Below are 24,254 nucleotides of genomic sequence, written 5' to 3'. Positions count from 1 at the left end.
TACTCATGAATGACATCACTTGACAAAAGAAAAGTTAATTGGCGTTTATGCATTATTAATGCAGTGTGCCTCTAATTTCGGTAAAAAGAGGGAGCAAGATCAGGCACGCACATTGTCTGCATGCAAAGACGATCATGTACAGTGGGCTGATTGTATACACGTGCAACAGCAGCAGCTGTTAGCACATTCAAAAATACATGTATATATTCTTCCATCTGGGGTTCGTATTATCATCAATCAAAATTGATGTTGAATTCTATTTCAATCGTAAAGTCTGCGGGGAATTGACAGTGGTGGGTATCATTGACCGCTCCATCGATCTCGGCTTTTGTCAATTTGAACGTTCTTGGGACATTCGTGTTGTCAGGTACGATAAACCGTGTATTTAGCCAAAACCTACATAGTTTTTTCTAGTGTTGTTCAAGGTTAATAACTTCTCGTGAGGGTCTTAGGAACGCATACACTTCTTTTGAAAAAGAAATGGGTACTTTGAAGACATAAAGCGATCTAACAAAAAACTCCAGCTTGAAGTCATCTTCGACGCGAATGCACGGAATTTCCAGTACGATAGTCTTGTCATTGACTTTGACGGTACACTAAAACAAAGCATACAATGTTACTTCTACTGTTTCGACACTTGATACGGATCGTATGGAGTGACATACGTTTGACTGATTTCTTTGAAACAAAACCCCCTCGCCATTGGATATGCAAAAATCAGTCCAAATATCTATAGACGCATAAAGGGAAGAACAACATGTCAGTATATCTTCGGTATTGTACGAGGCCTTTTTTTTTGGCACACGAACAACAAACATATGCTAAAGTACTTTAGAAACAACCTGCGTGGTTTATATATGCAGTAGGAATGCCGTAAATTGTCACTTTGAAAATGCTGATGGCACAAGATTCACTAGTGCAGTTGACGGTGTTCCTGGCTACCCCAGAATTGTAAATACATTGCATCCATTTTTCAAAATACTGCACATAGCGTATCTGGCTGGGTATAGTGATGCCCTATAAATTTCGTGCTTTAACATAAGCATCGCATTGACTTGTCGTTCTCTGGTGTTTTAAGAAAGTAGTTTAACAAACATACTCTTCCATCTTTCGTTCTCTTGGTGTTATAGAGACGCATAGCTGCATCAGAACTTGCAGCCTGCTGCGTGTATAGCAGTAAAGCAGCAATTGCAGTTCCCGTTCGTCCTTTACCGGCCTTGCAATGGATTGCAACTACGTGTTTTGGATCCTTTAGCCATTGCCCAGCGTCTTTGCAGAATTCAATCAACAGGTTAAAGGGAGGTGCCTGATGATCTTTGAAGCCAAACATTGCAGCTATAATTTTTTTCCTGTGTTCGATCAATTTCTATTTCCTTTGCCTTTCCACCAGCACGACATTCTTGATACGAATGTTTTAAATTTCCCTTCACCTGACGAACTAAAAACTTCCTCACGATACTGCTTCTCTGATCGTCTATCCAAAACCACCGTATATTAATCGCACAGTACAGCACTAATCAAACAAGCTTACCAAGATATCATTGCGAACAACTTACAGATTGTATACTTTGTAATTTGTTGGACCGTGTCGGTCGTCAAGGAATCTTTTGTCGCTATTAATATCGAACTATGACCAAAGACGCAATCCATCATCGCACAAAGTAGCCTTACTAAAATTTCTCCCTCTTGTGCGCACTCACTTTTTAACCTCCTTCAGTGGGTTCCGATAGAGCCCTTCCCAGCCTTCGGAAGGATATGACATTGCAATTACTCTGTCGGTGACATCTATATGGTAGCACAATGACTTTAGCATCACAGAGTGTGTTTATAGAGTGAGTGAATGAGATGAACGTACAACTAAGATCAAGATTGACGGAGGCTTTCGGATCAACAAAACGGCATCTATTTTCAGAGACAATGGAACGTACAGCCATTGCGCGAAGCGTAGTATCTTGCGTTTGTCAAGAACAAAGAGAGTGAATCAGTAGCTGGGCATGAATTTTTATGCTACTCTCCCTGTAGCTGTTGTAGTCATGACAACATTTGGGCAACTACCAGAGTCTATGAAAATCATGCAAGACACAGTAGCGGAACAATCGATAGGTATCAGAAACATGAACAATACAACACGAGATCATTACAAGGAAAGTGCCTTTTCCCCCAAAATATGCTGTCTGTAGCAGAGCAACAGATTCCCTATCGATCATCGTCGATTGTTTTATTCTGTTAGCATTGCTACTGCCTATTTGCTGCAGCATAGCCATCACAAAGGAGGTTCGTTACAGTTATGTGGATCATTTGTTGTCCGGTGCACTTTGTAGATCAATTGCTGCTCGTGATAGCCTACTATTCTTGATCAGAAAGTGCCTTCAAAGACACGATATCAGTCAAATAGCAGCCCCATAATGCCTGATGCTAAACAACTACAGTGACAACACAATGGCGATCAAACAGTTAAAGACTTAATGGGGTAATAGTATAACAGCACCGTGGAGTTTACTTGCTTTATTTGACTATCAAAACCAGAAAATCCGAAGCAAATCCGGAGTCGTTGGACGCCGCCAGCACTCACAATTTTTTATTACTCCTCCTCCACTCCACGCACACGTGAATCCGCACCTAGAAAACGATGAGCGGCATCGTGAATGATATTGTACAGTCTATTATGACGCCCGGGTACACGGCAAAGGGGGTCATCAAGCTCATGTTCTACGCATTCTACGTCCTGTTTGCTACATTGGCTGCAATGGTTGTCGTCACGGGTTTCAATGGTCATGTCATTGCGTTGTTGCTCCTATCTATATGCCTGTTCCTGACGATACGATGGTACATATACATATGATTTTCATTTTCTAGCTTATACATCAATATAACATGTGTGTTTGTATAGGTTTATTGCTGAAATGGAGCGGGTCAAGGCTCAAGAACAAGCAAAGAAGGATTAGGGATGCTTTTTTCTCTGGTTCTCTTCTTTTTCTCTAATAATCTGCACGTGTACACATGAAGTGGGAGGATCATGCATGTCTGGAGAATATACATTATATTGGCGGGTTTCTTATGACGAAAAATGCAGCAATTCAGCTACCTTTTTTTGTATGGCACGGTCCAGCTTTAAAAGATAGAGAGAAAAATAGACAGGAGGAAGAAAAGCACGTAGCCCCCAGGAAAAAAAACTGTAATATTCTATACTGTCAGGGACAGCTCTTACAGTGAAGAAGCAAAAAATAGGAAAGGAGTAATAAGGAGAGTTTAGAGTAAAAGTAAAAAGTGCGGTTTCCCGCAATGCATGAACGAATAGGCCCCATTCTGGTTTCGAAGGGGTTGGAAAGTAAGGGAGAGGAACGACTAGTGAAGAGCGGGTCGTGGTGGTGTACAGTAAGAGGGGTCACAGTACTGTACGATGCCGTGCCCAAAAAGACAAAGGAAGACAGAGACGTTGAAATCCTGTCAAGTTTGTTTCCACACTAAAAATTACTAGAGGAGAAAGGGAGAATACCACGGCAACGAATATATTAGATGAATGTTATTATGTGTATCAGATCGCTTCTATCATACTATTATTAAATATGATAAGTCCCAAATTATACTCGTGACGGGATAACCACAACGTCCTTGAAGCAAAGATAGCGCGCAAAAAAATGAAGGATGCAATATGAAGAAGAAGAGAAGGGGTATTGGGGTGTACGGGGGGTACAAAACTAGAGGAGCATGGAGCTAGCGCAGAAGATAGGCGTGTCGAGGGGATGCAAAAACGAAGTTCTTCGATTGACGCAAAGGCCCGGAAAGGTGGCGGAACAAAACTACAGTAATGCTGCATATCGAGAAACCCGCTCATGTATTAACGACGCACCTCATATGTAATAGTGAGCTTATCAGGCAGCACATTTGACTTTCTGATCTTCTCGCTCTCGCTCTCTATCCAAGGTTGCTCTACCCATATTTGTGTATGCGTCAAGGAGCCGACCGAGCATTAGAAAAAAAGTTCGTGGGTGGGTGTCGATCACATAATAATGCATACATGGTTAAAGTCACGTTGATATACATCATTTAGTTTCTCCATCCTTCGCCTGCTGCTGCCATTGGTGATATGCACGATATGTATTGCCTTGACATCCTGTACGTACATACATGTTTATTGCCCGGGGATAAAAAAGAAATCAAGGCACTTTTCTCTTGCCAACAACCAGACGCTAGCACGCACAAGTTTGCGAATCTTGCATAACCGATCGAGCAGAATATATTTATGCTCGTTTTATTATATGGCATCAAATATACTTCATGAAGTACCAGAAAATATCAGTGCATTCAACAAATCATATTGGTAACATACTCTTTTATTACTCACATGACCACTCAAAGTAACATTCTATCAGCACGAGCACTCATATTGTATGATGCGCAGAACGAGAGCGAGAGAGAGCAAGGGAGGGGTTTTTGGATCAAGTGTGTGTAAGCAATGACAGGAGTTCTTTTAATAGCAGAGCACATCCTAGTTTCTGGAATATCTCATACAGTGGCTGTAAAAATCATGTGTAAGTACATCGTAGATACATGTACAGTGTACATGCTGTTTCTCTCATATGTCATGTAGATATAAATATATACTTGTATGCTATACGGATACTTCCAGATTATCCCTTTACGCACTCTTCTCTTTTTTGCTCTTATATATAAACCCTGTACTTTCTTACTTCTTTTTCCCTTCTATTCATACGCGTCTTCACTTATATATACATCACTCACTATATACTATACATACTCTACTCACTTCAACTTCTATCATCATGGAAATTTCTGAAATTGTACATCGCGAACAAACACCTAGCAAGGAACGACCTTTTCAATGCACATACGATAGTTGCATAAGGGCATTTGGTTCGTATATTCAGTTGCTCTTCATTACTTCCATTTTTCAAAACCGATGACATGTAAGCTAACAATAAAACCTCAAAAAGCTCGACGCTCTGACCTTGTGCGTCATTTGCGCATTCATACAAATGACCGGCCCTTCAAATGCGGGGTGTCCATGTGTGATAAAAGTTTTATTCAGGTAAAGTTAAAGTTCATGGGGGCCTTTGAAGCCCTTTTCCTCGATCCATCGGTTTCTTGTACTAACGACCGACGTAACTGCTATTAGCGCTCGGCATTGAATGTACATATGAGAACTCATACTGGTGAGAAGCCTCATTTATGCGAGTATCCCCAATGCGATAAGCGTTTTAGCGACAGCAGCTCACTAGCCCGACACAGGTATGTACACAGGTCTACGCTTTTCTTATGCTTCGAAGATTGCCGAATCTAAACTTCGTTTCGTTCCGCTTGCAACAGACGTACACATACTGGACGAAAACCGTATCGCTGCTCTGAGGGTTCATGTACCAAACGATTCGTTCTTAAAACCACCTTAATACAACACATGAAGGCGGAACATCCGAGTAAAAACCAGCAGCAGAAAGCCAAATGGCAACCATTTCGTCAAGAGCGACAACTACATCATTATTATAGCACTTTTGCTAATACTTCTCGGCAACAACAACATCAGCAGATGACGATGCTTTCTTCTACTGCCAAAATAAGCAAAATCACGTTTGGCTCTACACCATCGGCACCTTTATTAGCCTCGGCATATGAAAACCATGGAGCAGGAGGAGTTAATTTGTTTGCAAATAACCATAATAACATAATCTACGGAAGAATGGTGTCATCATCACCAACATCTTCAACACTCGCTCTCGAGCACCACCACCAACAACAAGAACAACAAGAGTATAATTGTAGTCCATCACCTACTTCCACACATAGCACTAGCACAACATGCTCCATCGAAGATCATCGTTCGGTTGTAAAGACGCCCTACTCCACGCACCACCATCATGGTTTGTCGCCTCTTCTACTCGCGTCTCCTTTTCGACATCCCGGGTTTTCCTCTTCCTGCAGTAGCCTTCATATGTCTCCTTCACAGAAACGGCAGCAGCAACAGATCATGGCTGTTTCAGATAAGCGTTCACGTTATCACGAAACGAACACCCCATCCTCAGGGATGCAATTCGCATGCAAGACATCATTGTCCGGGCCACCACCATATACTACTACTATTCCTCTCCCTCTTTCTCCTCCTCCTTCTTCTCCTCCAATGTTTTATTAAGATGCTTCGAATTTCCTCCTCCCATGTAAAAATGCAACCAACTTTCTTTTTCTGTTCACATCCCTGCAACAACATCACACACCCCCAATTGTTACCCTGGAAGTACCGCCATGGATTACTCATTTGCGCGAAAAGTGGCATGCGACAGCAGTCAAATCTTGTACCATACTTATATACTTTCTCTTATAAACACGTCTCTATAATCACGATAAAGTACTTATCATAAAGGGTCCAAGTAGCAATATCTACGTATATAAAATATAGTAAACTGAAGCGAACAAGAACATCTTGTTGATATAGTCTTGATACTCGATTATTACAATACAAACCTAAGGGTACTACGCGTATACTGCTCCTCAGTATCTACTATATGTTTCAATACGACAATGATAAACCTTCAATTTACAATAATACGTAGTAGCAGTAGTAGCTTGTTTATTATACCACACCTGTACTTGTCCTTGCCTTTCAATATGTACTACTTGAGACCCGTTATGTACTGCGTACCTGCGTGTGTAGATCATCCTTCTTCAAAATTAAAGAGGAGGTATGTATGATTTGCTGCTATGATGCGCTAGAAATGACAATGTTGGCGTGCAGTCAAGAAGAAAACAGGTAAGTCATGGTAAAAGCCTGTGTATATTCCTGGGAAATCGCCATTAATCAGGGTCCGTCTGTTTTTTTCTTTTCTTCGAAAAGGAGAGAGCACGGTGAATAGTGTTGTAATAGTAGTAGCAGGTTTCAAAAATAGTAGTTAACCCTATAATTTTTCCATGTGCTCTTTACGTAGTAATGACAGTAATATTGCCATCAATGATAAGGCTACGCCCATCATGATGTTGTCCTATTTCCTCTTTCCAAAAGATGCAGCAATATGAGGTCAGGGGCTGGGGCGATAGAGTAATTTTTGCTTACATACTAATTTAAGGGTCTTGTTTTGTGCGTGTTGGCTTGTGCGTCAGGAGTTCTCGTGATCACCACCACTCAACAGCAACAACACCCATCAACCCCTGGATATATGATATCCCCGACTTTTTCATATTCAAAAAACATCCTTTTTTAACGTGATAAAGAAAGGAAAGTACGCTATTACGCTATGAAGGCATCGATGCCCTTCTTTTTGCCCTGTACTTTTTATCGTTATATTAATACACGTGTGTACTCGTACCTATGGAGAAGGGCCATATAATCTCCATAAAAGAGTAAAATGTGGTACGACTCATGTAATCCGAGAAGACCCTGTATCCTCATTTTCTTTTCTGAGAGATTACGATTGCAGCACAGTCTTTCTCTCTGTGTATGTGTATGTGTATCTCTCACGTACCCCACAAATAAACCAGCACATCCTTGTTTTGTTTCTCCTTGATCATAGTCTTTTTTGGATTTTTTGCTTTGTCAAAAGAAGATGGTCTTTTTATTCTATGCTCCCCTGAAGCCGCCTGTTGCTATATGGAGAAAGAAAAAGTTTGGAAATTAAGACACGCATGTTCATGAGTCTAGGCTATACTAATCGTGTAAGATAGAATTGCATGCAAGTATCGTAAAATTTGAATCGATCTGTATATAATATCGCACTACAAACTTACATGCGCGTTGCACATACTGCTCGATAAGGTTTAACCATAATCAGAGCTACTATAATTTGATTCGTTCCACATCATAGTAAATTTCATTTGTCGTGGAGCTAAAGAAAAGAGGGCACAGATGTAAGGAACATATGTTGTTATACGCACGAAACGAAAACAGACACCATGCAGACCCTTATTATACTTTAAGGCTTAGCACCGCTCCGAAAACCCTTGCAAGTCATCAAAATCAGCAATGTAATCGATCCAACTGTCAAACTAACCCTTTTTATTGCAGAATAAGCCGTTATCGGCTCAATAGCAACCGAGGCTTTGACATACTGTTATATGTAGCTCTTTCTCTCATCAACCTACTGAGGAGTTCTCTAGACTCGAAATAAGAAAACTAGGAAACCTTCGGGACATATTATCACCCTTTATTATTCGTGACCATAAATGATTCTTTTTTTCTCTGCTGGCTTCGGGCTTCTGAACACTTTTAGTCATCCTCCAGTCATCATCCCCTTTCAGTTATGGAACAGCTCGCTCAGAGGGATGACATTGTAAATTTCCAACATGAGCTAAGGACCACACAAATGTTATATGAAAGGCCAATACACTAAGTAAAAGCAAAGCAGTACTTCCCTTGTACTCAGACGACGTCAAGGAATGCAACGAAAAGCTATTGCTTTTTATACGGTTTGTTTTGTTTTCCATGACCGAAACGTATCAGTAACTTTTGAGTGTCGATATGTATGGAGCTCGACGCTTCCACATTTACAGTAAATCGGCCGACTCGCCCCATATGGCTGAACCTTCTGAAAAGTACTTTATTTCTTTTTTTGGATGTAATGAGGAGAGATACCAGTGATAGTAATCGAACTAATTAGATTGGGCGACATGTATTTGAACATAGTAGCTCTGAATGCCGCTACTGTATATACATATGATAGAATATATATGAGTCAATACTTTTAAAGTAGTTAGGAAGGGAAAATGACACCAATTATACCCATGCACTGTACATATACGATCACTTGGCATGACATATAATATAAGATTGACCTTTGTACATTGTCAACGATTTTGAGGTTATAACGTTTGGTTAGTCACTGAGCTCGTTTAGCTGCGAAAAGTACAATGAAAACGAATTTAACATGTCTTGATAGCACTGTAACATCGTATTAAAGGCTTCTGCACGGCTGACTGGTGCAACATACGCATTTCGTAGCAATATATCCTCTGACAGCGCACTCGAGGAGCATCGAATTTGACATGATAATTTGTACGCAGTTGTATCCATTGCCTATTCTATCATGCTAGGAATTTACGACACAAGTAACACCTCGTCCAGCAGAGAACAGGCGGAAATGTGACAGAGTGCTGATAATAACCAACCGCTTTAATATCATATTCTACCATACCCTCAATGTGCGCATTTAATCCTCTACATGCACGGACCACAACAATATATATATATACTTAAATTATCATTATGCAGCTCTACACATATACAGCACTACCATATTTACTATGTAGTAGTTACGAAGATATGTATTACGACGATTGATTGCTTAACCTAAGTTAATCATGCCAGTTTATCGATGTGTCTTTAATCATTAAGCAGCTATACAGCTACTCATCATGATGAAGAAACGCTTCTAAGAATATAAAAAAAGGCAAAGTCGTCATATAATCATACTATACCTCGACTCTCTACCTCTCTCTGAGTAGGTACCATTTTTTAGAAGATTCAGAATCATTCCAAGGATTTATGTATCTTTTTAAGACTTCACTGTGCTGTTATGCAATGGCTATAGTGTAAATGTAAGCGCCTCAATGTCCAACTCCCAATATATAATACAATTATTGTCAGCTTTTTTTATCTCCCACAAAGCACCGTGAAGAATTAGTTACGGTGGAACGTTTCACATGACCGTGGGATAGTTGATGTGCTCAGGTACCCCATATAGCAGCAAGTACCCCGCCTTTTCTTCTCTCTTTTACATTCGTTGTTGAACACATATAACATAATAATGAATAGACTCTCCTCCACCATGCTCCGATCCTCTACCCGATCAGCAATTACAAAAGTATGTTACAATCCAACAACAAGAAGAGAACAAGAACGGCAAAGCTGATCGATTGAGCGTAAACTTATATAGGCTGCTGCGTCTGCATCAGTGCGTCGAGCCTACTCAACACCAGCGGCTGCGTCGAATTTCGTCAAAATCGTTGAAGTGGGCCCTCGTGACGGTTTACAAAACGAAAAGCAAGTGATTCCAACACCTGTCAAGATTGAGTTGATTGAAAGACTTGCCAATGCTGGATTACCGGTTGTGGAAGCAACCAGCTTTGTCAGTCCAAAATGGGTGCCTCAGGTATATAAAGTCAAATGGAATATATACGGATCGAATTTAAAGAGAGAGAGCGAAAAAAGAGCCAGCTATTCATTTCAGGCTGATGTATGCGAGAATTTATAGATGGGCGATAACCGTGAAGTATTTACGACGATTAAAAAGAAGCCTGGTGTTGGATATCCGGTCTTGACACCTAATATCCGTGGTGTAGATAATGCATCTGCAGCCGGTGCATCTGAGGTGGCCATGTTTGCAGCAGTCACTGAAACATTCAACCGAAAGAACACAAACTGCTCGACCGAAGAAGCTATGGATCGCATGGTGGACGTGACTAAGGCTGCACTTGACAAAGGCCTCAAAGTTCGAGGGTGAGAAATAGAAGATGCAGTTGTGTAATCACTGGCGGAAGGAACTGATGTACTAAGCTTCTATGTGCCTATGGTAGTTACGTCTCATGTGTCCTGGGATGCCCATATGAAGGCGTAGTATCACCTATTGCCGTTGCACAGATGGCAAAGAAAATGTACGATGCCGGTTGCTATGAGATCAGTCTAGGCGATACGATTGGTGTCGGGACTGCCGGCTCAATGGGGCGGATGCTGGATGAAGTGCTCAAGGTGGTTCCAGCCGACGCCTTGGCTGTCCATTGTCATGACACATACGGTCAAGCGCTGGCCAACATTTTGAAGGCACTCGAGGTAACAGCATAATTTCAAATTGTGTGTGACATTGAAAGTAGTATATATTTTCTGACATGATGCATTTTTCCACAGTACGGTGTTCGAGTTGTAGATAGCTCAGTAGCAGGTCTCGGTGGTTGTCCTTATGCGCCTGGTGCCAAAGGCAACGTAGCCACAGAGGATGTGGTATACATGCTCCACGGCATGGGCTTTGAGACCGGTGTCAGCCTGGATTCTCTTGTTGAAACGGGACGGTGGATCTCTGAGCAACTGGGTCGCGAGACCAACTCTCGCGCTGGAGCGGCATTGATGACCGTCAAAGCACGTCGTCAAAGCAAAATTTAAAGATGAATGTAAAAATTTATATATATTAAAAACGAGAAGGCGACATTACATTTAGAGAATATTACATTACTATAACAATATGCGATAATTTTTATAAAAAATGTTACTAGCGGAGAAGGGAGATTCAGGCGATAGAGAAAAATATATGAGGAAGAGAGAACGAATCAAAATGATGCGATGGAACAAGCGAACAGATATGTAGTAGAAAATTATATTAGAGGCAGTCAATAAATAGTAGTACGAGATTAACGGAATTGTGGAATGAAAAGATGGAGAGAAATTTAGCCCTTGTACTTGAGCACAGTGCCAAAGATGTAGTCCCAGACCTTGGATGTGATGCCGTAGCCAAGATCAAAGTTCTTGTAGTGGTGTGCCATGTGGTACTTTTTCATCTCCTTGAAGTGGAATTCAAACACCTTGGCGTGGTGCAAGTAATAGTGGACGCAGTCATACAGCACATAGCCAAAGAAGCCACCTGCAATCACACCGTATGCTATCACCGGTGGAAACAAGGCGTGGCCGAGTCGAGTCAATGGATATGAAATGAATACGTTCAATGTAGGCGGCATGACAAGTCGTAATCTAGAATTTAAATTTTAGTCACGCCACCGGAATTTTTCCGCAACGAAATATGACACCCTAAACCTGCCGATTCATGAACTTTTTTTTGGCCCTTACCTATCCATAGGAAGATAATGATGGAAACCGTGCAGAGTAAAGTGCAGAGTAAATGCGATTTGGTTGTCGGGAAGATAATCGTCGACATGGAATAAAAAGCGATGCAAGCCGTACTCGAGCAAGGTCCAGATAGCAATTCCAAGACCAAATGACAGCACACTGGCCAGCGGCATACCACTGTCGAACGACACCTTGAAATGGTAGGCGACGACGGGTAACCAAAACACCGGTATGACCCACCATGCTGTCTTGCTCAGCGGCTCCAACAGCCAGTGGCCAAAGAACTGTGCAGGCTCAGGCAAGTACCGGGGCTTGTGCACCTGCTCCAGGTAGAATTCCTTGGTAAAGTTACCTCGCATCATTTGGGGAATTAACGGTTTGCGCAGGTCCAAGAACTGATGCTTCTTGATATCGAGTGCGAGGTCTGTTACGGAAGGGTGGAAATCGGGTCTGGCATAATCTTCGTCTGCTCCATTTAATGTCGCTGTTGTGGTTTTTGGGGTCGTTGAAGCTTTGTTGTCGGAAGAAGGTGCAAGGACACCGATACAATACTCTTCCAAAATTTCATAGGCTGCCTCCGAATGCTCATGCTCGAGCTCATCTTTCATGATTGCTGTGACATCTTTACCACCGTAATCGAGAATCAAGTCGTCGCCGCCAGGATGATCTTGGATGAATTCGGTGACATCGTAGACATTACCCTTGTAGAGGACCCAGCAGGACTCTGGTGTGTTGTGGCTGACGACTTCGTCTCGGGTATAAAATTTGACAGCCATGGTTGAAAAAGAATAAAAGAAGAAAAAAGTATTACAGCTTTCTTTTTTTCCAAGAAAAGAGATTGGTGAAAAAGAGTAGCGGAGGTCTTGCCAGCAGGGAAATGAAACCCACCTCACATTTGGACATATTCCCCCTACTCCGCCGTTTGAATGCACGACAGGAACCGGCGACTTTTTTTTTCTGTTTGAATTATGCGTTTCGAGCCGGGCTTATCCTACTTGTGCTTTAAACTGCGAGAGAGAATGAAGTGAAGGTTCTCTTTTCGTCCAAATAGCAGAACAGCACACACGCACACACAGCGGCAGTGCTGTTTGTGCTTACCATTCTCCCCCACCCCCCCTTGGTCCACGATCATTCCTTGGCAAGTGCTGTTATCTGATCAATTGATGTTGTGCACTGAAACCCCTTCCCGGCGTTTGTGTAGCACTGCCTTAAACTCTTTTCATACGCCCCCACCACATTTGCTTCTTCTCGTGGTTTTAGTGGTTTATCTATTACACGTATACAAAAGACACGATGTCATCGTCTGCATTGCGCTCGGATGATACATGCTGTACGTTATTCTGTCCGAGTACTGTTCTAGCATACTCTACACTATTTCTGCTCTCGTCTATGTTTGCACACTCGACTAATTGCATGGATACGAGGCTGTTGCCATGACCATGATCGATAAAAGCTTTGAGCCCATCACCAGTAAGCTTTGTGCAGCCCTTGAGTGAGAGTCTTCTCACCTTTGAAGACAAAAGCATCAGTAGCTCATCTGTCAGGAGCCCATCTTCTTGGTGCTCCGTAATTCCTAGTTCGTCAAGCTCCCAATGAAGATTGTGCGCAAATGCACGCATGCCGTCTGTAGTAAGGTCTAAACGATGATTATCCGTTGCTGAATAGTCCAGTGCCACGCGCTTTAACGTGGAGGCATTTGACTTTTCCGTCAACGCCTCCAAGATGGCATTCGTAACAAGGCGATTTCCAGACAAGCGGATCGACTCTAGCCGATGTCTGGCTTGGATAAGATGGTTGTAGATAGGATCTTCAGTGTGGCTGGTAGCGTCATTGTTGCTGTCAGCAAATCTATCATGTGTAACGTGTAGTCGCTTCAATCTAGCATTGCTGCTACCGAGCGCCTGAAAGACACGGTCAAGCCAGTAGGATGTCTCGTCTGCGGTGACTGTGTGCAAAGACAACTCTTCAAGCTGTGGGCAATGATATATCCACCTCGCCAAAGACTCGGCATTAACATGGATATTATCGATATGAATAGTCTGCAAGTGGTTGAAAGTGACATTGTGTCGCGGCGTGATTGGGTACCATGGGTCTACAGGCTGGTTCTGAAGGCGCTCGAGGCGGACAGTGCGAAGCGTACGACGATGGGCTAACAACATCTGCGTAAACGAGTGGCCGCCATGGTAGAAGCTGCCGCAGACAATTTCTTGTAATCCGCAGATGTATTCTCTTTCTGTTGCCTTTCTCTTTGGCAGAGATACCTTGGATTTCCAGTGCGAAACAAAGTCTGGACGAATACGACCCCATGCTAGACATTCGAGAGTAGGGCATAATTGAACACACGCTTCAATCACATGTATCATCGTGTGGCCATAGGGTTTGACAGAGTCAAACACGAGACATCTGAGTTGTGGACACTGCTGTAAGATATAGTCGACTTCATAGCGGTACAATGTGGCGTGCAAGTTGAGATATGTGAATTGGAGCTGTGGCAATGATGGCTCCTTTGCTGGCGGTGGAGCAATGCTGTAGTCACGGTCCATGATCATGGCGTGGCGTGAAGAGCTGCTTGTGTCAAAGGTAAAGTGTGTGATGTTTTTGGGGCACAATTGTAGAAAGGCGTGCAAATCCATGGCGTGTGTGTGGCGTCGAAAAGATAGGTCGACTAGTGAGTTGAGGATGGGTCGAAAAGCCTCCGACAATACACGTCGATCAATCGTTCTGCAATGGAACAGCTCTATTCAGACTAATGGTATTAGCTTCTTTCTCTTCTCTTTTAGTGGATTTTGTTTATGTGGTACCACTTCTCCTATAGTGTGTTGGAAAAAAAAGACATCGGCCTAATTACCCACGGAACGGATGGAATCACACCGGCTTTTCTGTACGAGGCCGTGTATCACCATGCCAATTTCGCTCTCGTTCAATCTTCGTAGACGCAATTTCTTGAGATGTGGACCCAGGCAGCGCATTAACAGATCATTATTGAGGGCTTCTAGCGACGATATCGTCACTTCTTGCCAGAGATCGCTGGTGTATTGCGGCACATGGCTGAGCCACTTGCGTGATACGCTCATGCACTTTAGACAGTCCGACTTTGTGACATGAGAAAAAATGGTACTGACAATGTCATACGGTAGAGCTGAGGTAAAATCTCTTTGAATGACAGAGGAGCTAGTGGTACTGTCGCGATCAGCGAGGGCCACAATGTTATGGGTTGTAGCAATGGGAGGCATTGTTGTTGTGTTCTCTAATATACAATAGGGTATTTGAAGTGATAGCGAGTCTTGAAGGAAGGAAAGATTGGAAAAAGAAGGTCAAGCGACTCTTGCTTTATAAAGAGAAAAGACCAAGTGAGAGGGAGATAAGGGCGTATCACCAGTGCTTTCATCGAAACTGTCCCTTTTCTGTACATCGTTTCTTACAACAACAAACATTTTTTACGGGCGCAAAGAATGTGAGTGATAGGGCGTCCCTTCCGATCGGAGCCAGGAGAGCTCGCATAATGCGAATAATGCGTACCGTCAAAAAGCCGCTGTTTGTTTTGGGATGATATGACCAGTGACAAAACCGATGTGAGTGATCTCTTCTCATGGAGTCTCTAAATACCGAAATGTTTCTCCTATTAGGTGCTCAATAAGTGCCCACTGTAACCACGTATGGCGTTTGACTCGCCCATCTTCCTCCAAAAGTTCAACGCGACAAGCGAATGGATGATGATGATTACGTCTCAATTGTCGATGATAAAGGAATATACTGTTTGTTACAACAATGACATGCATGTATAATATAACCATATACTATACGCAGCGCTTAGTGGGACATATTTAACGTACGCGTGTCTTTTATGTATTACAGCAAGATTTGCTTTGCTATTCTTACGCCTTACATATGTACTGTACAGCATCAAGAAAAGCAAGATCAGCATTATTAGTGTATAATACGTGTGAAAATAGATGAACTAATCAACGCGCCCTAAAAATACTTCATATACGCAGTCGAGTGGATGTTGATGTGGCTCAGGTAGGTCGCAATAAAGCCTGGCTAAACCATAGATAAAAGACACCTTTGAAGCAACCTACGTTGTAAGCACAGTGTCTACTGTGATAGTCTGCTCTTGCTCATAACGAAATGCTAATAAATAGCTACGGAGAAACAAAGAAAACGCGTACAACAGTAAAAATTTATACTTTACGCTTGCGGCATAATACATCTCAGTCACCAGTTCAAAGAAACACTTCTCCTACAACAAATAAAAAAAGAAATCCCTTTGCATTCCTCAATGCACTGTCAGGAACATACCAATGTCCGACAACATTCCTCACTATGGTAGTCTTTTCCTGTCCGATGAGCTGCACAGCGGTGGTGACGACGGTGGCGATTCAGACAACACAGTCGAACAATCGCTCAATGCTGCAGTTTCCGGCTACATGGATTCCGACGCGGGTGTCAGTAATGAAGAAGACGACGACGAAAACGAAGATGACGATGACGAGGTAGATGAAGAAGACGACGACACAGAAGACGACGAACGACGCATGAGCGATTGTGCGCGTGAAACAGGCGCGATACGCGTCTATGAAGAAACACACCCAGATCATTACCAAAAGGCTACGGGTGGACGCGAGATTGCCGACCACGAAGCGATCTGGTCCGTGTCTACATTTCGACCTGACTGGGGAGTTGAAAAGATGCGCGACAATAACCCATTGACATATTGGCAGTAAGTCTTTGTATGTAGCGTGTATGAGTTTCATTAAAAAGGATCCTTTCCTTTTACTCATGAAGTCTATGAATAATAGATCGGATTGTCCGAATCCAAAAGCACCACATACAGTCGATTTACTTTTTCATCAGGCTACTTTTATAAAGGTAAAATTATGCACCTATCAAGCTTCGACGTAGTGATGCTAACTGGAACACATGAACTATATTCAGCAAGTGTCGATCTTTATAGATTACACGCAAGATGACAGCTACACGCCGAAGAGCATATCCATTCGTGGTGGCACCACCTACAGAGATTTGCACGTTAGTAGATTATATTTGCAAGGCGTTGGATGGAATAGGGAAGAGGGCTGCAATATCATATAATTAACTGCTATTACTGCAGGAGGTGATGGCTCTAGAGTGTCCTGAAACTGTAGGGTGGCAAAACGCGGATTTATGCGCTGCCACTGGGTATGTGTTGTCCTGTTTTTTGTTTTAACTGGTTCAAGCGGAGTAGTTCTGTACACGAGGTAGTTGACATGGCACGATAAAATTAGTGAGCCCGTACGAGTCTTTCGTCTACAGATCGCCGTACTGAACACTCACTTGAATGGGCGTGATACACACATTCGCCAGATCAAAGTTTATTCTGTCCTCCCGTAACGTATCGTTTTATTGTCCTTAAAATATAGCAAAAGTGTCGCCATGACTACTAACTTTGTTTCTATGACCCCCGCAAAACAGTTCCTATCTTCAACAACAGCAACAACAAAGGTTACCTGAAAAGAGCATTGAAGGATTAGCAACTGGCTTTTTCAATAAAGGTCTTCGGTAACCCGCAAAGCTATGATGAAAAGCTCTCCCGTTTTCTTTTGTAACCAAGGCAGCAAGGAGTAGTAGGAAAGGAAAAGGAGAATCTCACTCTAATGATGACTCAATATGTTAAAAAAAATTCTGTGCAGAAAGAAAAAAAAGATAAACTCAGATCTACAAATTCAATGCACTTGTCTTTTTTTAACTTCCCTTTCTCCTTTATCCAAAAGAAAAAAAGAAACTTTGGCAATGTCATACTTTGACCATATTGCCGATGACGAACTGTGGGCATACATAATAGGCTATGTCAGTATTGCCTGCTGGTTTGTAGTTTTCACTCCGTAAGTGGTAGTGTTATTTTATTCTCCCCGTTGTCGAGTATCCCTTGGAAGATTTGACCAACGCAACACACCCTATCAGACAACTGTATGAAAACTACGTACGAAAGAACACGGACGGCGTCTCGGTTCATTTTCTACTGTTGTGGATCTTGGGCGACATTTTCAATCTTGTCGGCGTCTTCATGGAAGATCTACTCGTTACAATGGTAAAAAAAAATTGTTCAACCTTTCTTAGGATGTGACAAGAGTGAAAATTGGTTTTTTTCGGAGCCGAACCCGATGGATACTAATCTATGAATGATAATAACAGCTTCTTATCGCATTGTACTATCTGTTCTCCGATACACTCCTGATGGGCCAAGTGATCTATTATCGATGGGTGTATAAGAACAAGAACAAGATGCTGGTGGATGATACTTCACGGCTATTGGACAACGACGACGACGACACGGAAGGCAACGAGGGCTATAGTAGCAACTACAGAAATGATGAAGACCACCATGTCGAAATCGAAATGGTCCGGCCCAAGGATCCAGCAAGAACCCGGCGTACCGTACGCATATTTACTTTCTGGAGTATTACTTCGTCTGTAGCGATAGCGCTGGGATCGGTATATTACTTTTTCGGAATGCAAGAAAAGGCCGACGCCCAACAATTGCATCTCCTCCCGCAGCTGTTTGGCTATGCAAGCGCCTTGCTCTATTGTTGCAGTCGTATTCCCCAGATCATGCAAAACTTTAGGAACGAGAGCGTCGAGGGGTTGAGCTTATGGCTGTTTGTGTTTAGCGTTGCAGGCAATGTGACCTATTGTGTGGTAAGATTCTCACCATTGGGAATAATAGGCTACATGGAATTATCGTGTGTGGGTAATGCTGATGCTGATATGTGGGCCTTTCTTAGTCCATCTTTCTCAAGTCGCTGGATCGCACGTATCTGCTAACAAACTTCCCTTGGATTCTGGGCGCTGGTGGTACTCTCTTCTTCGACTTCACGGTAAGCTTTTCTTTTTTGACCTTGTGTTAGAGTCACTTAATTTTTAATAAGAGGCTCACCATGATATCATTTACGCACGTACAGATCTTTTTCCAATTTTACACCTACAGGTCTTCTGAAAGATACGTCAAGTGATAACCGCGTACCCTTCCTACATAACCCCGCTATCAACAATATTAGCAACACTCCCCGCATTCACATTATTTACAAACATTCATACAGTTACAACAACTTCTCTCTCCCATCCGCCATCGTGAGGATACCACATAACGTTTCTTTGTTTTACACAAAACACCTATACTCTTCATTTTTACTTCATGTTTCGTAATATTTCATTTGCACAAACCAATCCAACAAATGCGCTAGACTCTTTAAGCATTCTCTTTATTACAAAAAACACTGCACTGACAACTATTGATTTATCCAATATACATGACGCTAGACTGCTTAAAGGAAAGAAAACCACACACGTGCATGGCATCGCATATCGATTTATTGATAATGTAGTGAGGAGATAGCTTGTAAATATATTGAGCCGACTAGGCAAGTTAATTAATAATGGGGTATACGCAAAACGACCATACTATTTACATGTGCAGGGAGAATCAAACGGGTTTCATCGACAGTTTTGAAATGATGATGGGTGTTGGGACTTTTATGACATAAAAACGTCTCGCACATCGCGTTCTGAATGATCTATTGTTTGACCGCCTTTCCTGTCACTGCCATCTTCCTCATCTTCATCTCCTTCCTCTTCATCACTGGCATTTGCTACGGGTGGCAAATAGTAGACTTCATCTTCTTCCATTTCCTCATCATCCGAGTCCACAAAAGCTTGCACGTTCTCGACAGTTGTTACATCGACAATTATATCTTCGTCATCTTCTTTCCGTCGTGATACCTCTTCCGCCGGTACCTAAAACGTATTTGTTTGTACGCTGATTTAGTTCTTTTCTGATTACTGGACCAATGACAATTTGTTAGAATAAATGGATCATTATGCAACTTTACCACATCGAACTCGTCTTCCTTCTCTTCATATTCCAAGTTCTCTTCTAACTCTGTAAAATCAGGTGCGAACGCGCTCCAGTTTTCTTCGTGCTTCGTCGTCCATAAATAGATGTTTCCATAGCTGCTAACTGATGCGATGACAGGGCGAATAGGATGCCACTAGCACAGGAGATCCTTTGTTAATAATGCTTACTTATCGAGCAGCAAATACACATCATTAAGCGAACTAACCGATAAATCATCCAATGGTTCCTTGGGTCCTTCCAATATCTTAACCAAGTTTCCGATATTCTTATCCCAAATGTATATATTGTGCTCGGCCTTGTGTCCTGACCCTGTTTTTCAAAATTTGATATAAATAAACAAACAACTCACCGATTCGGATATATAAAGTGAAGAGACATTATCAAGCAGCCGTTTACCTCCTATAACAAACTCGCCATCTGCACTGAAACTCGCGCTGTTCCATTGAATCCGGTTCACCAAATCTTGAAACTTGTTTTTTAGAGTCGGGATCCCATCGTGATCCTCCAAATGATAGTAACGCATGACACGGTCATTCGCATTGATGAGGATATCTCTGTGATTATACAAAAATCATCTTTAGTATCAGTGGCTATTCCAACACACGATACAACGCTGCATCAATACCCTTCATCCGTATTAGCCCTATAAACATACTTTCCGTTCCTGCTCCATTGAATATCTTTGATTGTTGTGCTTGTAACACGTGTTTGATATAGTGTCTACTCAAGAAAACAAAAACCTTAATTTTGTTGGTCTATGCACCCCTTCTTTTGTCGCTCTTGCTTTCTCTCTTTACCTCATATGAATCTCCATCAATGATATAGAGATGACCTTTGGATGTCCCTGCATATATTCGACTACCTGTTTTGTTCCACGAAACAGCCGAAACGTAAAACCTGTTGTTTGTGGTAGTGGGTTTCCTTTACATGTCAGAAAATAGGGGTCGGTAGCACAAAGTGTGCGCGTAATTAAAAGGGAAAAATGACCTACTTCCCGCCTTCAGAATCTACATCGGCTAACAGCTTTGTTATCCGTGTTCTGCCCTCTGACACGTCGACTGCCACTGGATTTGACTGATTCAATGCCGCAACAAACACATAGCTATTTTAAATTACAGAGGTGTATATGCGCATCAATGAAGAGACAACGGGTAAAGGAGAATATAAATACAATGCACACAGTTTATGTCTTACTTGTTTTTGGGATGCATATGTGCCATCATCAATGCCGTTGGAAACCGTATACGCATATGTTTTTCAGCCGTGATAAGATCCCATATTACACACGTCCAATCCTTTGAAGCAGAAAGTAAATATCTGCCATTGCGAGACCAGCTATTTATACAAACAGGAACAGAATCCTTTGTGTTTAGCACATGCATAATCGGCAAACGTGTATGTACTTTATTAAATACCTCACACTGGCAACAGGTTTAATATGCCCCAATAGATCACGCGCGATGCCCTTTGTATCGAAATCCCAAACAATGCATCGTCCGTCGTGAGTGCCTGCTGCTAGTAATGTACCGCGTCGATTGAATTTGCAGTTCAACACGTATCCATCTTCAAGTGTCTCTTCAATTGTTTGAGGATACTCCTGTTCCCAAGGATCTTGAAAAAGTCAACTTAATTTATTAATTCGAGTGGGGAAAGAGAAAAGCGAAATAACGTAATTGAAGGATCGTTGACGGTACCTAGTAATTCCAAGTTCATTGGGACACGCGTGGTCGACGTTTTTTAATCAATTGGGTGTTCTTGATCAACACTGGCGGAGAGACAACTGACGGACGCGCTGCTGTATTACCAGAAATTCATAAAGGGCGGCACATAAGATTATGAAGTCGACCATCCTTTCACTTTATTGTTGTATATCTAACAGTAATCTCAGTAATTCTTTCAACGATTGTCCAATCCTCAATATGGCGAGCGTACCAATAGTGGATACATCACGTCGAAAACTTTATATCGACGTAATACAACAATCGTCACTCATAAGTATATTCGCTCAAATTCGGGTATCGTTATGCGATGAGTTTGTGAATCCGTCACTCATAAAGTCTACACCGTATGTGCTGCTTCTGTGTTCTCAAACTAGTAACTCATTGAGCCTGGCAAAATGGCCGATCTGTTGCGAAAGTGGTTTTACAGCGCTGCAGCATAGCTCATTGTGATACTAGCAAAGTCGTCATAGTCATATTTATGGCCGCAGATATTCTGATGATGACAGGCGACGTATGCGATGCACGCTTTGACTTAAGGTCTGGGGAATACACAACCTATCAATACCTTCTTCTTTCTACTTAAAGCTTCCGAAAGCAGCAAAACTCGTCTCAATTACCCCATCTACTGTCTTATTACGTTCATTGTCAGCTATAGACTAATCGGGGTCATTGGAACAAACACAGAGCGTTCAGCAGAAAGAATAGTGATTGTAGCAGCAGTAGTGAGTAGTAGCTCTTGTGACAAAGCACCAGAAAGAAAACGGCACAATTGTTGAATCGCTTGGCGTTGCAAGGAGCATGATGACAGTAATATTGATAATTGCTGATATTGTTGGCGTTGATAAGGTTGTTATTAGGAACAGTATGTATTTATCATATGATCAGAGGAGTCAGCGTAAGCATAGTTAATACGATGATGATTGTGGTATATTTCTTGCTGTATCTGCTGATACGCTGCGGTTACCGATGTGAACGGACATAATCACTGTCAAAAGGGGTTCGAGTGTAACGGTTGGTGTGATTGCTCAACAATGATGCGAAGAGGAAAAGTGAGGGCGCCAAAAGCATGAGGTGTATTTATAGCTCTAGCACCGAGCCTTACTTTTTCTTTTTCGTGGCTCGATATGTAATTCATTCTCATGGCCCCCATATATATTTTCTGACATCGCCTGTACTTCTCAACAAATGTATTCGAAACACGTACAGAGTTTCCGAGGAGCAAGAGAGAATCAAAGCCAAACATGTACGAGTCCAAGTTTGCAACGCTAGTGCTATGTTTTAGCTGGAAGAGAAGGGACCCTGAATCACAAGCTTCTCACAGTAACATAAGGTATGTAACATATCACAGCAGTGTTTTAAGAAACTAAACTCCTGGCTGACTAAAATGGTAGTAGTTCCTCTTATTATCAGAAATTTGATAGAAATACTTGCGTTGCTTACTTCTTCCGTGAATGTATTGATGGTGCAGTATCATTATCGGTTATCCTGTATGTCGCGCCTGTTTTGTATATGGTGCCCGCCACCTAGAAACGACAAGTGGACATTTCAAAATTTTTAATTTCCGCCTCTATAAACTTCTATTTTTAGCTAGCGGTATTTATTCTTCGTCTGTGAGATCATCAATGTCGAAAATTCGCCGGTGGGATTTATATTTCTTCACGGCTTTTTCTGCTTTTCGTCCAGTGAGTCCTTTCTCATATGCGTCAATATAGCGCCATGCTTTTCGCTCAAAGCGACGTATCATAGCTAAAGGAATGCTATCTAAATATTGTGTAATGTTTTGGGAGAGGGATCTGAAGCTATAATCACATTCTTCCCTGGCAATTCTCTTTACAGCACCCCAGTATCTTTCAATAAAGTTGCATTCGCAATGAAACTTGGGGTACAGATCGAATACATGGCCAGCATTTTCAACAGTTTCTGCAAGAGCTGTCACCTGTCTCCGAAAATCAGGATGGGACCCAAGAAGATGACGAGCGCAACAGCAGTTATCAGATGTACCAGGGCTGTTCTTACATGTCAACAATAGACCAGGAATCCATGCGCCACGCTCTTGCAAGATCTAAACCATTTTATAAATGATAGATACAGGACAAGATCTTGGTGCACAGAAAACATATATATCGGCATTAGCTTCAAGCTAAAAAAAATATGATCACTTACTCTTTTGATGCCTTTGAACTTCAGTTGTCCATTATCATCTTTGAAATACATGTTTTGCGGCTTTGGTACCCTCCCATACCCGGAGAGCTCGGTATAAAACCATCCGGACTTAAAATGGTTGCCAGGATCGGCATCCGCGTCTGTGGGATGCAGACTCATTCTATTAACGCATAACGCATCTGGTGCAAACGCGTTATGATTGCTACTCTGGTCGAAGCAGAAAACAGCTACTTACGATCGTTAAAAACTCAAAATCAAGTAATATATAATATTCTCCCTTCACGTGCACATACCAATGCAATCGTCTCCATGTAGTGCATTGAAGATCGGGATGGCTCGCTCGCGTAACTGCTTCACCATATTCATGCTAGTCCAGTAGCCGTCCCTATTCGCGCCAGGATAGAAGATTGCTCTGGATTCCTTGAATTGGAGATCACCAAATCTTTCATCATCTGGATCAATCTTCAACGATCCATGGCAGGAGCACATAAAATCAGAAATCATTATTGATTGACCTTGACTTTTAGGTGTCAAAACGGTTTCTTCCTCAGTGAACCATGCAGATTTGACACCGTCGTTCGAGTAGAAAATGCATTCGTCGTGTGTAACTAGCACATAACGGGTATCGCCATTACGTACAGTGTCCGGAACACACTCGATTTCCATACTCTCGCCGGTGTATGTGACCATATTTTTGGCGTATGTC

At 42.2% G+C, this 24,254-nt stretch overlaps 10 protein-coding genes across 10 annotated transcripts; 5 read left to right on the top strand and 5 right to left on the bottom strand.

The window, feature by feature from the left end:
• Positions 1–64: 64 nt before the first annotated feature.
• Positions 65–1,992, bottom strand: BDB00DRAFT_796467 (protein-tyrosine phosphatase-like protein). The gene is made up of 9 exons (XM_053121466.1): positions 1,856–1,992; positions 1,701–1,785; positions 1,557–1,604; positions 1,431–1,474; positions 1,100–1,335; positions 843–1,017; positions 666–730; positions 489–596; positions 65–410 (listed from the first exon to the last, which is right to left on the bottom strand). Exons 1-9 carry the CDS (start codon positions 1,932–1,934, stop codon positions 234–236), a joined length of 1,017 nt encoding a protein of 338 aa, XP_052985620.1. The 5' UTR covers positions 1,935–1,992; the 3' UTR covers positions 65–233.
• Positions 1,993–2,559: 567 nt separating this feature from the next.
• Positions 2,560–2,974, top strand: BDB00DRAFT_796462 (uncharacterized protein). Its single transcript, XM_053121465.1, has 2 exons — positions 2,560–2,826; positions 2,891–2,974. The coding sequence occupies exons 1-2, from the start codon at positions 2,630–2,632 to the stop codon at positions 2,943–2,945; spliced, it is 252 nt and encodes an 83-aa protein (XP_052985619.1). The 5' UTR covers positions 2,560–2,629; the 3' UTR covers positions 2,946–2,974.
• A 1,810-nt stretch (positions 2,975–4,784) lies between these two features.
• On the top strand, positions 4,785–5,488 carry BDB00DRAFT_748994 (uncharacterized protein; the record flags this gene model as incomplete). Its single annotated transcript, XM_053118583.1, has 4 exons — positions 4,785–4,875; positions 4,956–5,050; positions 5,138–5,250; positions 5,329–5,488. Coding segments are annotated over 4 exons (459 nt in total), but the record flags the coding sequence as incomplete, so codon positions are not given.
• A 4,705-nt stretch (positions 5,489–10,193) lies between these two features.
• On the top strand, positions 10,194–11,095 carry BDB00DRAFT_753347 (uncharacterized protein; the record flags this gene model as incomplete). The annotated part of the gene is made up of 3 exons (XM_053118689.1): positions 10,194–10,438; positions 10,516–10,768; positions 10,844–11,095. 3 exons carry the CDS (start codon positions 10,194–10,196, stop codon positions 11,093–11,095), a joined length of 750 nt encoding a protein of 249 aa, XP_052985617.1.
• Positions 11,096–11,131: 36 nt separating this feature from the next.
• Positions 11,132–12,965, bottom strand: BDB00DRAFT_796457 (uncharacterized protein). The gene is made up of 2 exons (XM_053121464.1): positions 11,774–12,965; positions 11,132–11,677 (listed from the first exon to the last, which is right to left on the bottom strand). Exons 1-2 carry the CDS (start codon positions 12,547–12,549, stop codon positions 11,377–11,379), a joined length of 1,077 nt encoding a protein of 358 aa, XP_052985616.1. The 5' UTR covers positions 12,550–12,965; the 3' UTR covers positions 11,132–11,376.
• Positions 12,966–13,044: 79 nt separating this feature from the next.
• Positions 13,045–14,406, bottom strand: BDB00DRAFT_783412 (uncharacterized protein; the record flags this gene model as incomplete). Its single annotated transcript, XM_053120379.1, has 1 exon — positions 13,045–14,406. One exon carries the CDS (start codon positions 14,404–14,406, stop codon positions 13,045–13,047), a length of 1,362 nt encoding a protein of 453 aa, XP_052985615.1.
• A 207-nt stretch (positions 14,407–14,613) lies between these two features.
• Positions 14,614–15,006, bottom strand: BDB00DRAFT_783411 (uncharacterized protein; the record flags this gene model as incomplete). The annotated part of the gene is made up of 1 exon (XM_053120378.1): positions 14,614–15,006. One exon carries the CDS (start codon positions 15,004–15,006, stop codon positions 14,614–14,616), a length of 393 nt encoding a protein of 130 aa, XP_052985614.1.
• A 909-nt stretch (positions 15,007–15,915) lies between these two features.
• BDB00DRAFT_796454 (anaphase-promoting complex, subunit 10-domain-containing protein) lies at positions 15,916–17,479 on the top strand. The gene is made up of 6 exons (XM_053121463.1): positions 15,916–16,493; positions 16,573–16,642; positions 16,709–16,801; positions 16,884–16,951; positions 17,038–17,139; positions 17,225–17,479. The coding sequence occupies exons 1-6, from the start codon at positions 16,075–16,077 to the stop codon at positions 17,313–17,315; spliced, it is 843 nt and encodes a 280-aa protein (XP_052985613.1). The 5' UTR covers positions 15,916–16,074; the 3' UTR covers positions 17,316–17,479.
• Positions 17,480–18,148: 669 nt separating this feature from the next.
• BDB00DRAFT_753791 (PQ loop repeat-domain-containing protein) lies at positions 18,149–18,657 on the top strand (the record flags this gene model as incomplete). Its single annotated transcript, XM_053118713.1, has 2 exons — positions 18,149–18,448; positions 18,535–18,657. The coding sequence occupies 2 exons, from the start codon at positions 18,149–18,151 to the stop codon at positions 18,655–18,657; spliced, it is 423 nt and encodes a 140-aa protein (XP_052985612.1).
• Positions 18,658–19,213: 556 nt separating this feature from the next.
• On the bottom strand, positions 19,214–21,515 carry BDB00DRAFT_230317 (WD40-repeat-containing domain protein). The gene is made up of 10 exons (XM_053116565.1): positions 21,359–21,515; positions 21,080–21,275; positions 20,859–20,999; positions 20,656–20,766; positions 20,462–20,561; positions 20,320–20,384; positions 20,061–20,218; positions 19,870–19,973; positions 19,639–19,797; positions 19,214–19,543 (listed from the first exon to the last, which is right to left on the bottom strand). The coding sequence occupies exons 1-10, from the start codon at positions 21,375–21,377 to the stop codon at positions 19,283–19,285; spliced, it is 1,314 nt and encodes a 437-aa protein (XP_052985611.1). The 5' UTR covers positions 21,378–21,515; the 3' UTR covers positions 19,214–19,282.
• Between the last annotated feature and the right edge of the window lie 2,739 nt (positions 21,516–24,254).

This window comes from Zychaea mexicana (genome assembly GCF_025766255.1).
Source record: "Zychaea mexicana strain RSA 1403 chromosome Unknown BDB00scaffold_2, whole genome shotgun sequence".
In the NCBI taxonomy this organism is placed as follows: Eukaryota; Fungi; Mucoromycota; class Mucoromycetes; order Mucorales; family Lichtheimiaceae; genus Zychaea; species Zychaea mexicana.
This window is presented reverse-complemented; position numbering and strand designations above follow the sequence as displayed.